The 14,659-nt window shown below is 39.4% G+C and overlaps 1 protein-coding gene across 1 annotated transcript in view; it reads right to left on the bottom strand.

The window, feature by feature from the left end:
• Positions 1-14,659, bottom strand: part of LOC135076676 (protein unc-80 homolog) — a 38,561-nt gene that overhangs the window by 7,025 nt on the left and 16,877 nt on the right. Inside the window, 23 exon segments of the mRNA XM_063971096.1 lie at positions 213-425; positions 1,190-1,313; positions 2,688-2,825; positions 2,900-3,016; positions 4,285-4,488; positions 4,929-5,090; positions 5,617-5,779; positions 5,880-6,025; positions 6,203-6,421; positions 6,825-7,020; positions 7,325-7,519; positions 7,840-7,985; positions 8,752-8,945; positions 9,027-9,167; positions 9,284-9,413; positions 9,573-9,821; positions 9,973-10,142; positions 10,726-10,912; positions 11,502-11,727; positions 12,544-12,773; positions 13,303-13,462; positions 14,270-14,382; positions 14,462-14,581. Of these exon segments, the coding sequence (XP_063827166.1) occupies positions 213-425; positions 1,190-1,313; positions 2,688-2,825; positions 2,900-3,016; positions 4,285-4,488; positions 4,929-5,090; positions 5,617-5,779; positions 5,880-6,025; positions 6,203-6,421; positions 6,825-7,020; positions 7,325-7,519; positions 7,840-7,985; positions 8,752-8,945; positions 9,027-9,167; positions 9,284-9,413; positions 9,573-9,821; positions 9,973-10,142; positions 10,726-10,912; positions 11,502-11,727; positions 12,544-12,773; positions 13,303-13,462; positions 14,270-14,382; positions 14,462-14,581 (3,943 nt within the window).

The raw sequence follows: 14,659 nt of genomic DNA on the forward strand, positions 1-14,659 counted from the left end.
ATCTTCTCAATTAATAGACGAATTTGGGAACCAATTTATATTTGTCTGAAAATCTAACTACCTACCTTACAGTTTGTAGGATTCATGAATCAGTATTCGGCAAGGTTGGCGAAACCCAAAGGAATAAGATCATTGAGTTTGTCCATGTCCATGAATTTTGACTTGGAAATGTTGGTTGTTTCATAAATGCACAAAAAAAAAAAAATACTTACACAAAAACGCAATCCTATACAGCTGGTTGGACAGCCTAGTAGTATTCCTCGTGTCCCTACTCCCAGTGAACGTTAGCGAGTTGGCCCTCGCATCGGCCGCGTTCAGTTTCGCATTGACGGCCGCCAACTGGCCGGGCGGCGCCGGCGGGCATAGCGCGTTCAGGATCACCGATATTAGATGGTTGACGTCCGATTGACGGAGGGGAGGCGTGTCTGAAATTAGGAATAATAGGGATGATGACTGGGTAATAAAATCGAAATTATATTTAGTCCGTCAGACAGATAATAAAAAAATTTTAGACACATATTTTTTTCATAATCGAATAATTACAGTATTAATTGAATTGAAATTTCGCGTGACGTCACTTTTGAGTAACAATTCTACTCAAGCGTGTCGTAACGCGCCATTATCTGTCTGACGGACAAATAATTGAAATTTTGTCATCTAGCCTATTGCATTTGTTTATACAAACATTCACATTACTTTAGGAATGTTCATTAAAAATCCACAGTTTTAAAGGTCTTTATCATAGACCAGAAAGGATCGTCTGGAGCTCAAATAAAAAAAAAGTATGATATACATATAACTTACCATCGAAAGCACAAAATGAAAATTAACAACCTTTCCATTAAAATAAAAAAGAAAAGACCACTTCATAGGTTGATATTGCATGGTTATTGATAACTGATAACATCAAGAAGGTGACACAGTCATTGGCTGTGTAAAAATGCAGAATATCGACATTTTGCCATTTGGGAATGTTTAATTTTTTAAGTGACCCCTATGAAAACAAAATTCCTGTTGTGTTACCACAGGGGTCACTTAAAAAATTGTGATTGATGGTGAAAATGGGTATTAATCTTATAGTGGACTGCAATTAGCTGCAATGATTAAGTAGGCAGAACCTCTTCTTATCCATGCCTCTATTAATTTTGCGATAGTAGTATTATTTCTAAATGGGTTACCAAATACATACCTTTTCTACCGCTGCCAATTCGCAAGCACAGGGGCATGAGTAAGTTCATCAACATATTCTCAGTTTTTTCTGCTGATGGGAATATTGCAGTGCCGCCACACATTTGTTCTATGCTGTAACTGTCCTGAGAAGGCAGATCAACGTTTATAACCATTTTTTTATGTATAATACCATATATACGATATTTATAGGTCTAGCTCTTTACTCAGTCAGTGCCTGAGGTATAGAATCGGCAAGGGAGGGGTGTCATACACAGCATACACTCGGCATCAAATAAATCGCACCTCACGCAACAAGCACTTTTCAAACGTATGCATCCCCAGTTCCCACCAACATTGGTATCATTTAGGTTTGGTAGCCTAGTTCTAAACTTCATTTCATTAATGGAAAGTTTTTACCCCAAATATTCTTAAAGAAACAGGTAGTCGTCACTCAGGAGGATTTGATGAGTGCTACTGACAACGCCACTCTTGTGGCGGAGTTTTGGGCTGACACTGTGTAGGTTTGTTGTCGACACGAAAAGAAGAACAGGTACTTAGCCAACTTTTATGGCTATAAAACTGTTAAATTGGGATTAATCGCTATCCATCTGTTAAAGAGGACACGTGAGATCATTATTTGGTTTTAAACCACAAAAATTGGTCTACTTGGTCCCAGAGGTGAGCCCCAAGTGAGGCCTTTTTTCAAGTCACATTTATGGTACCTGTTGTTTATAAAAAATTAAATGTATTTTTCTTTAAGTTTATTTATTGGGCTTTCAAATAACACCATAATTGTGTCAAAAGAAAATCTTTGAAGATCGCTTCGCGGAAGGTGCGATTTATTTGATGTTGAGTGTATTACCACAGAATAATAATAAGTACTACGTACAGAAGTTTTACTTCGCGAAGGTATTTAAAAAAATGTATGTTCAATGTCATTAACAATATGGTGTAATTTAGCCTGTCTCTAGAGTCAAGCACCATTTTGTTGACAAACGTCAGTGATCGGCACTGCGCCGAAGCTATAGGGCTGACTTCGGTAAAATGATGTGACGTGAGGTGCCAAACTGCGGAAAATGGCGGAGGAAATACATGATTTAGCATGAATTATCATGAATAATAATAACTACTTATTTACCTCTCAGTGTCTTGAGGCAACTTAAAAAAAGTACATTCTGTGTTTTTATTATTATTTAGGCAGTTAAATACTGCACAGTATTTAGTACACCATTTTCTTTATTTTCTTCCATCATACACAAGAATACGCGTGCGTGAGTCAATGTTCGCTCGTATGTGAGGCCTTGTCGAATAGTATCCTGTAGGTGGGCCATCGTGCGTGTTTTGTTTTCGATGTAAACTCGCGGAGATGAACAGGCCTGGTATTACGACGTGATAGAGCATATAAATTTGAAGGAGATCAGCAGTCTCGCTGACGTTTGACGTTACAAGAAGACCCTCCCGTGCCGCTCAAATACCTCAGGCACTGAGTTAATCGCTGGACCTATAGGATCACATACCCCTGTGTTAACAACTTGTATAGCGAGTAATCGTACGACAGTGCTACAAAAGTGTGCCGGTGGTGGCTGAGACATAAGCGCAGCTGAGGCTGAAGACAAATTCTCCCCCGTATTATTACTATCTGATACGATTAGTGCCTGGAATAGAACGATTTAATTTAGTCCAAATACGGATATGAGTAAGGTTTAAATTCATATGTATGTCAAATTACCTGGATAGTATTGAGGAGTGTCTTCACTTGCTGCCAATGCATTATGTACGGACATCGTATCATAGTTTCGTAAACCCCTTTCAGTAAGTTCGACGCTGAGACCCAGTCTGTGTTCCGCTGGAATTGCCAATAAATTAATTAATATATGGTTTTAAAAAAAGCTTTAAAGAGCTTACGAATACAAAAGTCACTCAATTTCAGTCAGTCAATTTATATTTACTGATACTTGTTTAATAAGGTATAGCCTGACCAGGAACATAAAAACCCTGGCATAGAGGCGCGTCAATTGCATTTGATAGTGCAACACTGAGTACAGTCGTACCTGTGTTAAATTAATAGGCTAACTTTATGTATCAGGATTCAGGATAGCGGGCTAATTTGATATTTTCATAAATTAACGAAAAAATATTATTATAGGTAACCTGATTTAAATAAATTAAATGAAACCATCAATCGAGCTAGTAGAATTTATTTTATTATTCATCAATAATCAAATTCAGAACTTGAATATTCAACTGCAATGTCTGCTCATGAACGCTTCAAACTCGGTACTTCTTTCCCAATCCCATAAAATTCAACACTTAGAAAGTGACAAAATTTTTTAAAATAGGTAGTTGAAACAAACCACAGCTAATTTTCATAGTGGACTGTACTATACGATAAATATGTCAGTCAATTTGACAACCTTTGTCGGAAACATTATTCAATGAAAATATTATCCGAACCCTTAGTATTTCTCTTCGACAAATACTTTAACACATTGTGAACCACTTTTCTTTCACGACTATAAAAATATTTTAGCAATTTAATTCATAAAACCAATTGCGCACATTTAAAATAAAGTTTGTTTACACTTTGACAGCAATAGACTGACATGCAAGGTGACATGTCAATGAAGTTTTCAGTTACTGTTGCCATTAAAAGAAATTAGTACCATTAGTTTTCCGCAACATGGCGAGGGTTTTTATGTTCCTGGTCAGGCTATAACATATTATAGGTCGCGCAACGAAAGTTGAGACAAACACCTACTCATATTGATGTTATATTTTATTTGAATATAGAACACAAATCAGAATACGCAAGACGCTACAAGCGTATTATAGATAAAAATCTTTGCTTGTGTTGATCGCCTCATCTCTTGCTGCGTAACCTTTAATATGCATACTAAGGGTGAATTCGACCAAATAAGAGTAAATATTAATCTCAGAATAAATCATCAGTTATTCGTCATTTTGACATATTTCCCCCTACTGAAACTGTCAGTGTACCAGTTTTACCAGGAGTTATTCTCGGATAAAAGTTTGTTCGAATGGGGCCTAAAACATCTATCTCATTGCACTAATATATCTCTAGCATCAACCGCTTATAACTGTCTTATAACTTACCCGAATGCCTGGTTTCTTAGCGATCTTCAGGAAGACTTTGTCAAGCCGTCTCAAGATCATGATCAGAGACGGTCTTAAGGCGTCGTCTGCCCAATCAGCAGCTGGTAGGACTTCGCTCATGTACCGTTCTAGTCCACGGCAGCCCATAGACTCGGGGTCATAAGGGGAAACCTTTAGCAGGGAGTGGGCGATTTCTGCTAGACGCTGTAAAGAAAATTACGAATAAGGGATTTTTGATAATGATGGCGTTTGTTTTTCAGTCACAGTCAATAATACAAGACCTGTCATTTAGATGGCTATGTTCATTAGGGGAGACCGAAGAGAGTTGTAACAGAGTTGTAGAGGTGAGTTTATCAAGCCAGTAACTTTGCAAATTCGTTGCTCTTTCGAAACTCCGCAGTTTGCGTGAAATGGTCAGCAATATGTCAGCAAGTATGGCCTCATTTCCACCTCTTGTTCCCATCGCTGCTCCTGTGTAACCAGGATCTACAGCTTGACCGTCAGTAAAAACCCAACCAGCGAAGGTCAAGCTTGTCCCGGGGGAAAGTTTAACTGTCATTAGACCCTATTTACAAAACAATAGAACCATGCAATCTACAAAGTTTTTAAGTAGCCAATGTACCAATTTTTAATATGACACTTACAGCATGTGATTTGGAGTCCAACAGTTCCACCGGTTTCCCTTCGCTGCCACCACTGCCTTTAGATCCGTTGAGGTCTATTAGCCTTGTCGTAGCTCGACCAATAAAATCTCCGACCAGAGACAAAAGAACGTCACGAGGACGGCGGTATTCGGCTCGCACCAACTGATAAAAAAAAGTTCTGAAATGAAGCTTATTAAAATATGCTGGAAATGATAATGCAATACTCGACGCTGACTCGTTGCAGACAGGGCCATAATTTAAAACAGCCCACGCGCAAATATTTAATTTTGATTTATTATTACAAACAACGCTCATCTCCTCTACCTGTGTGACGTCACCCATAACTAGTGTAAGTGCGAGAGAAAACGTGATATGCGCTGTCTTATTATTGCGCCGTCTGCCTTGAGTTTTTGGCCGAGTATAGAGAGAGTCCAAAAGTATACAGCCAACATAAATAATATTTAATTATGTACTTTACAGTTATTGGTAGAAAAAATCTGTAAATTAAAAATTTTAATAAGTGTGTTTTCTCACACTAGGGTTCATTAAAGGTCCAATCGAGATGAATTCTAGGCGTCAGATATTTAAGAGCATCTTTACCTACCTACAATGGTAATCTAGTCAATGGTGTAGTTTGACCGATGTTTCTCAAACAGTAAAGGTTGATTAAGTTATTAAAAAAATGTACCTCGGAATCCTCAGTGCCAGTAAATTCAGGCACAGTTATTTTAGAGTTATCGAACTTGGAGTGTGACTCGTCAAATATGATATTAGTCGCCGCAGAGCGAGGTACTGCTCTTTGGGAAGAACCTTTGTGTTCTGGTGACGTTCTGTATGGACCATTGTAAGATCTGAAGAAAAAAATACGTTATGTTTAAAATATGCAACAGTTTAATACAAACAGTTAAAAAAAGTGTTCAAAAACATTCTGAAACTAAAAAAAAAGCTTACTTAGACAGTCCTTCGCAGTTATTGACTAAAGTTTTGATAGCAATGGCTAGTTGCTGTATGATCTCCTTTTCAGTCTTCCCTTCCCTGTTATATGTCGGCAGTTGTATTTGTTTCACGTAGCACGGCAAAATCGCCTCTAATATTATCTGAAATAAAGAAGTATGCACGATGAAAAGGGAAGTTGGCGAGATCAGATAGTGAATTCAAATTCTATTCGAATGCGATATCTTTAGTAGCAATTGTTTTATCCTGACAGCTCTGGTAGGTTTTCTACAAAAGTCAATCTTATTCTTCAGGTAATAAAGACCAGGGTAAGGACTTACCAGCATCTGATATCCCCTCATACTCTCAGCGGAATACGAAACAACCATGACACAAAGGCTGATGCAGTCCAGTACATTGACCATTTCCTCTTCGTCTCGGTAACAGAAGTCGATGGGTTTCAGAGGTTTTTCTTCTTTGATCAGCTCGGCAATGTGTAACGGATCAGGCGAAGGAGTCTCTAAGCTTAGAAGCAGGTTGAAGAGGCAGCTGGATTGGACCTAAAAGATATTTGTCATTAATAATTTTATTTACTTTCATTTCACTCATATTTTTTGTTGTTTGATAATAAGATGTAAATTGGAAAGTCAAAACCACAAATATAAATAGCAATAGGTATTTTATGACCTGTTCAAAAGCGACAGATGTCCTGTGGGCTGAGTGTAAGTTTATATCAAACGCGCTCACTAGTGAGCGCGTTTAAAAAATGTATGAAAATTTTAGTTTTTGAACGTTTCCCGCTAGGGGCGCTGTACAAAACGTCATACATTTAATGCCATTTTTTGACGCGCTCACTAGTGAGCGCGTTTGATGAAAACTCACACGCAAAAAAGGTGTCCTGTTATAAATTATTTAATTGCACAAAGTAAAGTGATACTTAAAGACTACATTATTTTAACTTACCTTGCTTGCATCACCGTAAGTAGATTCTTCGTCCGTATCCAAGATGGCGGATACGGAGCCAAACATTTGCAGTATGAATGGCTTCCTATTTAGAAGATAGAACTGTTTCACGGCGTACTCGATTGTAGTAGTCACTAATTTATTCGTTTGGAAGTTCGAATAAATTTGCAGCAAAGTTGGCATTATTAGGAGGTATCTAAAATTAAAATAGATTAACAATTACTGCTTAAATAAAGGTCGAAATTGCAATAACATATTTTATTTTATTTCTAATCGCATGCGGTATTGGATCTTATAGCATTTCTAGTATCTTTATAAAGAAACTCATGCCTGTAGGCCTAAGATGCGCGCCGCGATAAGCGGTTATCACGCCGTTTTATCGATTTTGCTCATACATTTGACGTCGATAAAAGTTATCACGGCGCGCATCTTAGGCTTACTGGTATCAAATACTTGGCTAAACATCTTCATCGACGTTAACACTATCAAAGAATACATACCCGTTAGTAGAGAAAATGCTTTTAAAGTTGAATGCAGCGTTCACATAAGTAGCAATAACGTATCTTAGTATCAAGGAGTCTTCGCTGTGCAACATAAGTGCGCCATTGAGGACATTCAAGAACAGATGAATGTCCCTCGAAGATGTGAAGTTACCCGCCATCGCTTCGAACATACGCGCTATCAAACGTACCCACCTGAAAACATTGATCTATGAAATCCGTAGAATAACATAAAAGTAGTATATTATGTAATTTACTTGAGCTGACAGTGATAGATATATTACCGTCCCTTTTAATATTACTTGGGAAGTAGAGGGATAGTTAGGTTTTGGAATGAGACCTAATCTAATATAATAGCGCTCACTAGTTGGCAACACTGTAGAACTCAGTCGGCGTTACTGGTAGATGACAACACCTTACGTGTTGTCATCTACCAGTAACGCCACCTAGTGAGCGCTAATACGGGAGCCCTCATTATGGCAATTTTTAATGCTATAAAAATTTAAATATCTTACATGAACTTGTGTAGAACATCTAGTCCTAATAGAGTAGAACCTAATGGCCCATGGCTGTATAAAGTCAAATCAGCTTCCAGAGCTTTGCGCGGGAATGACGGTAGCTTCATTAGTTCATCGTGCAAGAATACGACTCGTTGGACGACCTGTTGAAATTCAATTAAGTAATGATTAGATATGAAAATACGTGGAAACAAGTACAGTTGAAAGCACAGCAGACTATACAGTTTTGTTGTAAAGGTTCGGCCAAACCAACGCGATCAACCGGCGTGCAGCGATGGCGATCAATGCATTTAAGGTTCGGACAAACCAACGCGATCACAGCGCGATCAACCGGCGTGCAGCGATGGCGATCAATGCATTTAGGTCTGGTCGCCATCGCTGCACGCCGGCTGATCGCGCTGTGATCGCGTTGGTTTGTCCGAACCCTTAGGTCTGGTCGCCATCGCTGCACGCCGGCTGATCGCGGTGTGATCGCGTTAGTTTGTCCGAACCCTAAGACAGCACCTATTGCACGGACCTACGAACTAGGGATGTTATGGATATGTAGTTTCGGTTACGGATGTAGGAAAAATATTACACCGGTTTCGGTTACGGATATCTGTGCTTTAGAATGCAATTTGCAATACCTAGTTGTCCAACACGGTTCATTCATGGCCGCCCACTTTATGGAATAAAAAGTAATAAAAAAATAAAAATTGATACTAGATGGCATTATAAAGGTAAATCAGGCTGTTATGCTATACAAAAAGCTATTTAAACTGCTTAATTTTGAATCGGTTACAGTTACGGTTACGAATATTTTTTTATTTCGGATATCCGAAAGTTTCCGTTACGGTTACGGATATCCATAACATCCCTGCTACGAACCCACAATGTTAGATTAACGTACTGTCTCCTTTACCCACTTACCATATCTACATTCTTCAGGATGGCCCAAGTAAGCAACACTTTCCCAATCTCAACAAACTTCGCCAACAGTTCTTGTTGCTGCAATTTGTGGAAAGCCTCGTTAGGCTCCATGTGAACCAACCCTAGTTGAGGGTATTGCGATCGCTTGAAGAAATAATGATCGCGAACGTAGTTTTGCGGGTTGTGTATTTGACCTGTGGAAAATAAAAGAAGTTTGATAAATCAGTTGCCAAACAAATGTCGACCTAATTGAGAAGAGGATAGTGTCTACTTACGCGTTTTGAAATCGACCAAGAAATGTTCACGATGAAGATGTTCAGGGATGCCAAAGAAATCAAGCGATTCTTTTAAGATTTGTGAGAACACTGTGTCTTCTTGTACAGGGAATTGAGAAGGGATACTGCCTTCGTTATCAGCTGAAAAGTATATTTATTAATTTAGACGAGCAATCTCGTGGGTCTTCTCAAGTTTTGTCCTAAAATAATGCCCTTGTAAAAGACAATTGACAAAGAAGAAGTAAGTAAATGCTTACATGGACCGTGCACGATGATTTTCTTAGCAGCAGGCACATTCGCTGTGAGCAATATTGAAGCATCACATTGCTCTTTCCGTAATATCTGCTTCAAATCTTTGAACATGATTCCGTGTACACTGTGGACGACCTAAAATCAAACGTACTCGTATAGAATAATACACATTTTGAAGTATGTAAAGTTAAATAGATTAGACGAAAGTCTGTGCTACAGATACTGTGTGACAAGGAGATATTGTAGAACCTCCTATATTTTTAAATGTTGCTGTACATATGAGTCTTAATTTACCATCCATAAGATCGATAATGCTGCTCCAATCAACCTCTGTCCATCTTCATGAGGAGACCTGACGTAGAACATTACGTAGCCAATGATGTAGTTATACAAGGCAAAGGCCGCTTGTTGCGGCAGTCTCGGTATGAACCGTATAAGATGACGTAGGAGTTTGAACATTTCGTCCTGGTGGTCGCGGGTCAAACGCTCCAAGACGTGACGTAGGAAGAGGGCTGAGTCTTCTACCAGGCAGCCCCATATGACCTGCAGAATAATATTAGAATATTTCATGTAAAAAACTGGAAGGACCAGAGGAGAATTAGAAGTGATACGAAAAGAATTACAAGGTGATGTAAAATGCATGGCAGTAGTGGGACATAAAGTATTTATGTATGAGACGAGTATTTAAACAAACCTGATAAGCAACTTCATAGACCGAACAGCCGTCGCGCGAGACAGCCGCGTCGTCCAGCAAAGACACGATCTCAGCCACCGCTGAGCACAGCACAGAAGGGAACAGCGCCGACGCCACTTGCGTGTGGTGGGAGCCTCTCACTCCTTCGGCCAGCTCTTCGTCTACTGGCGCTAGGTATGAAGAAAAAGTTGGTATACTATGCGAGAATAGAAACTGGTGATGGTTCGAACAAGTGAAGCCAAAGAATCAGAAGTGGTCACTCTTAAATATGTAGCTATCCAAACAAATTATCTTCAAAATTAAACAGCAGTTTCAGAGATGCATTGACATATGTACAAGTCAGGTGAATTTTCACCTCTCTGGGACGCACTCGTCCTATTGTCAATTAAAAAATTGTCACTTTACAACCCAATCGAGCTACCTGCACACCTCGTTGGAATGCGACTCCCTCCCACTTACCCGCGCTCACCCCATCTTTATTAGTGTCGAAGTGACGTCACGGCTGCCAGGTGCGTAGTTAACTCGACCGGTTGTAGAAGTTTGCTGAATATTGCAATTAGATTAGAGATCCTAATGGGTCGAAATGCACTACGCTAAGACGTGGCCCCATATAAGATAAGCTAGAAAATGTAACTATTCGTGGCGCTAGTGAGTCCTTAAACGAGAGAAGCTAGAAGAATCGACAAAGTGCAAAAAGTTGGTTTCTTTTTATTTGTAAAGATTCCTAGCTATTTTAGATAATAAGTTATTTACGTTCAATATGGTCGTCGGCCGCATGGTCCAAGGCAGGTTCTCTGGCCGCTTGCCTGGTGATAGGTATGGTCGTGATGAGGAAGCTTTCTCTCTCCGCGCGTTTCTTGTCGTTTCGCTGTTGCAACGCTCTCTTGATAGCTTCGGTTTGCTGCTTCTTTCGCGTTTTCGTCGCGGTGACTAATGAACGCTAGAGAGAGTTGTGGAAATTAGTGACTGTGGTTTAAAGGACAAGGTTTTGACTTAAAGCAATTGAAAGACTTTTTGAGTGGAATGGGTTGAATCTAGTGTCGAATCAAGTACTGGGTATAAAATACAGAAGAGTAATTTGATGATTTTTAACGCACATCTCAAGTATTTTTAATTTAAATTAATATTTACTACATAAAACTGACGTATCTACAAAATGGGAAATATGTATACTTATTTGTGATAAAATTATATTTAAAGAATGTGAATTGAAAGCTAAAGAACTACAAGTATTTTAAAGAAGGTACAAGTACAAATTAAAAAGAAGTATAATTATAACGACTAACTCAAAGCCTTTAGATGATTGCACATGGAGTTAACATTGAAGATACATAAGCATTAAAATCGATTGTACTTGCGCGTGGCCATCAAACCGATAGAAAAGTCAAGCGTTGATTTTCCATTGCCTCAGTCATCCCACTGGGATACTCAATGCAGGCCACATCTTTTTAAGATAATGCCAAACTGTATGTGCAATAAAGATTAAGTGTATATAAAAAAAAACTAACGCGATGAAAGTGTTTCCTTACATGGCGTTCTTGATTCAAGGTCATCTCCATATCTTTATCCTTGACTTGCGGGCTCCACGGAGGATCAACCACTGCTAGCGACTCGATGCCGATCTTGGGCGAGGGGAGAGTGAATTCGATGCCCGGCGGAGGCACTTTGAAGGTCATAGACGCGCCTTCCTCCATACGCGGCCACACTTGGTACCGTAGCTTCCACATCACTTGAAAGCGGAGGATTGCGTTTATTCTGAAAGGGATAACAGATCTATCTATAGCATATATGCATCTAACATCACTTGATCGGAATGACGGGTTTTCGTAAATACTTAGGCTGGATTGCACCATCTTACTTTAACTTTGACAAACGTCAAAAATCTGTCAAACTCCATACAAAAATTATCGTCGTAGTTACCGTCAAAGTTAGATGGTGCAACTCTAAGGGTGGGTTGCACCATCTAACTTTTACTTTGACAGACGTCAAAAATCTGTCAAACTCCATACAAAAAACACCGGTTATCGGCATAGTCACGGTCAAAGTTAGGTGGTGCAACTTAGTCTAAGGGTTAGAGTATGAAGCAAGAATTTAGATTTGAGTGTTTTATGTAGTTATTTATTGTTATCTAGCACTCATAGTACCAGCTTGGCTATATTAGGGAGTTTAATTACAATGGTTTTTTATTATAGGTCAAGTGCAGTGCCTGAGGGGAGCGGCACGGGAGGGGGTAACATTGACATACTATGACGTGACAGACCATACAAAACTGAAGGAGATCTGAAGTCTCGCTGACGTTTGACGTTACAAAAACGCCACCCCGCGCCGCTTCCAAACTTCAGGCACTGACTTAAGTGTCAGACCTTTAACTACTAATGCTTTAACCACACCAACGCGTGAAGATCGCCATCGCCGGCGCGATCATAGGAAAATGACAGGTCGCGTGAACTGTCATGGGTCGCGCGATCTGTTATTGGCCTTTGATCGCGCCGGCGATAGATATCTGCACGCGTTGGATGGTTGAAGCTTAATTTGTGATGAAAACTGAAAACAAACATCAAAATCACATACCTAACTCCAGGCTCGGAATGCTTCAAATCGTTATGCATGATCTCAGCAGCTGTATGCGGCGTCTTCACAGCGGCCAGTATAAACAGCGCTGCAGCACACGAACTCAACTCGCGGTCCGATTCTAGCAGCAATTGCCACGCTACCGGCGCCGATTCCGCGAATAGTTCTTCACTCATTGTGGTGGCGCCTTTGATTAGTGTTGCTAAAGTGGTGTGGTGGGCGTCGCGTACCTGGTGACAGTTAATATTGTTAGTAACTGATAATTATGACAACTATGTAAGGAGTCATAAATCATCAATTTTATGAGCTATCAATATAAGATTTGCTGATATCTTTTGATTTTGTACAGTCATAACGGTCTTTGACGTTATCCATGTTTGACTATTTATCGATTTCAAAATAACTAAAAATTATTATTTTTTCATTTTAGTATCTGTTAAACTTTCAGGTTTCCTCATTCAAGTGATGAACCACTTGAAATTACACAATTACATAATTTACAAATGTTTTATCGAATTATTTATTGTAAAGCATGTTAATATTCCATTGTAATAATAATCCTGACATTCAAACGCTGTAATTTGAATGTCATGACTAATTAAGTCAACATGTGGACATGCCAATTGTAATAATAATATCTTGTAAAACCATGTAAAAGCAAATAAATATTTCTGATTTCTGATCGATTATACGCTATATCGATTAAATCCCAAGACACTACGAATTGGAATTTTCGTTAATGATTTTAATTTTACTGACCTGTCCTTTCAGATACTTGAGTATAGGTGGCGGGTCAGGCGGTGGATACGGCATCGCGCCAGGCTTGGTGATAGGCGGTATTTCTGCGTGAGCCATCGTGTGGTCAACTACCGCCGCTCGGTACGCCAGCCCGGCCGATTCTATGACTGAACGGTCAATCCTGTAAACGAAGTTGAACATTACTATCATGAAACCTTACAATACATTGTAATTATTATTTCTAAACACACACAATATAAAACAATATGGCCCAATATTTTGAAACTCATCACAGCTATAGCTCTTGAGTAGGATATTCAAGTATTCGTGGCAGTAGTAACTGTAGGCTAATGAAAGAGGCTTCAAGCGGGCGTAATTCTAATTTATCAATCAATCAATGGTGAAGTATCAATACAGCCTAAATAATATACGATGTTTTAATAAATTATAACTTAAAACTTTTTATCTCAAATTTACAAATCCCCAGATAGGATGTATATGATAGTCGGCCGTTTGGTGTAAAGTCTGGTCGTCGAGCACGTAGAATTTCGTCTAATGACCCCAAGCTACCCATCCTTATCGCTCGCGCGTAATTATATTACTGTCGCGCTCGCACACACACTGCGGCCGTCCGTCGCTCAGTTGCAACAGCAATATAATTACGCGCGAGCGATAAGGATGGGTAGCTCGGGGTCATTGGACGAAATTCTACGTGCTCGGCGACCGGCCGAGAGGTCCCGGGTTCGATTCCCGGCCGGGCAGAAATTGAAATGATGCATTTTAATTTGTGTGACGGGTCTGGGTGTTGCTATGTATAATATGTATGTATTTACAAAAAAAAAGTATTTAAGTATGTTTATATCCGTCGTCTTGTACCCATACTATAAGCTTTGCTTAGTTTGGGACTAGAGGCGCAGTGTAAAATGTCCAAGGATATTTATTTATTTATCTACATATATTACGGCTATATTTTGGTGACGTTATTTACCTGTCAGTGGAATGTTCAGATCCTTTGCGCGTGCGCCGATTTCGGCGCGCTCCACCGGTGGCGTCGTCCGAGCTTGAAGTGTTCACTTCAGGGCCGAACTTCTCTCCGTAAATCTACAAGTATACCATTAATGTACGTATACAAATGAAAATGAACCTTAAAATGTTAACTTAGAATTGAAAATGGTTCTACCTTGTGAACAGATTTCATGAGCCTGATGCAAGCTCTCATGTTGCGTCGGAAACAGTACGGGTGGCAGAAGTTTTGGTGGCAGCACACGTAGTTGAAGGAGTTCAAGAATTTCACTATCACCTGGAACATTTCGTGATGTGGTATCGTTGAATTTGGAGAAACATATATTTTGTTAAGGAAAAGTTATTCTTAAATACT

The sequence above is a fragment of the Ostrinia nubilalis genome, chromosome 12 (genome assembly GCF_963855985.1).
Source record: "Ostrinia nubilalis chromosome 12, ilOstNubi1.1, whole genome shotgun sequence".
Lineage (NCBI taxonomy): Eukaryota > Metazoa > Arthropoda > Insecta > Lepidoptera > Crambidae > Ostrinia > Ostrinia nubilalis.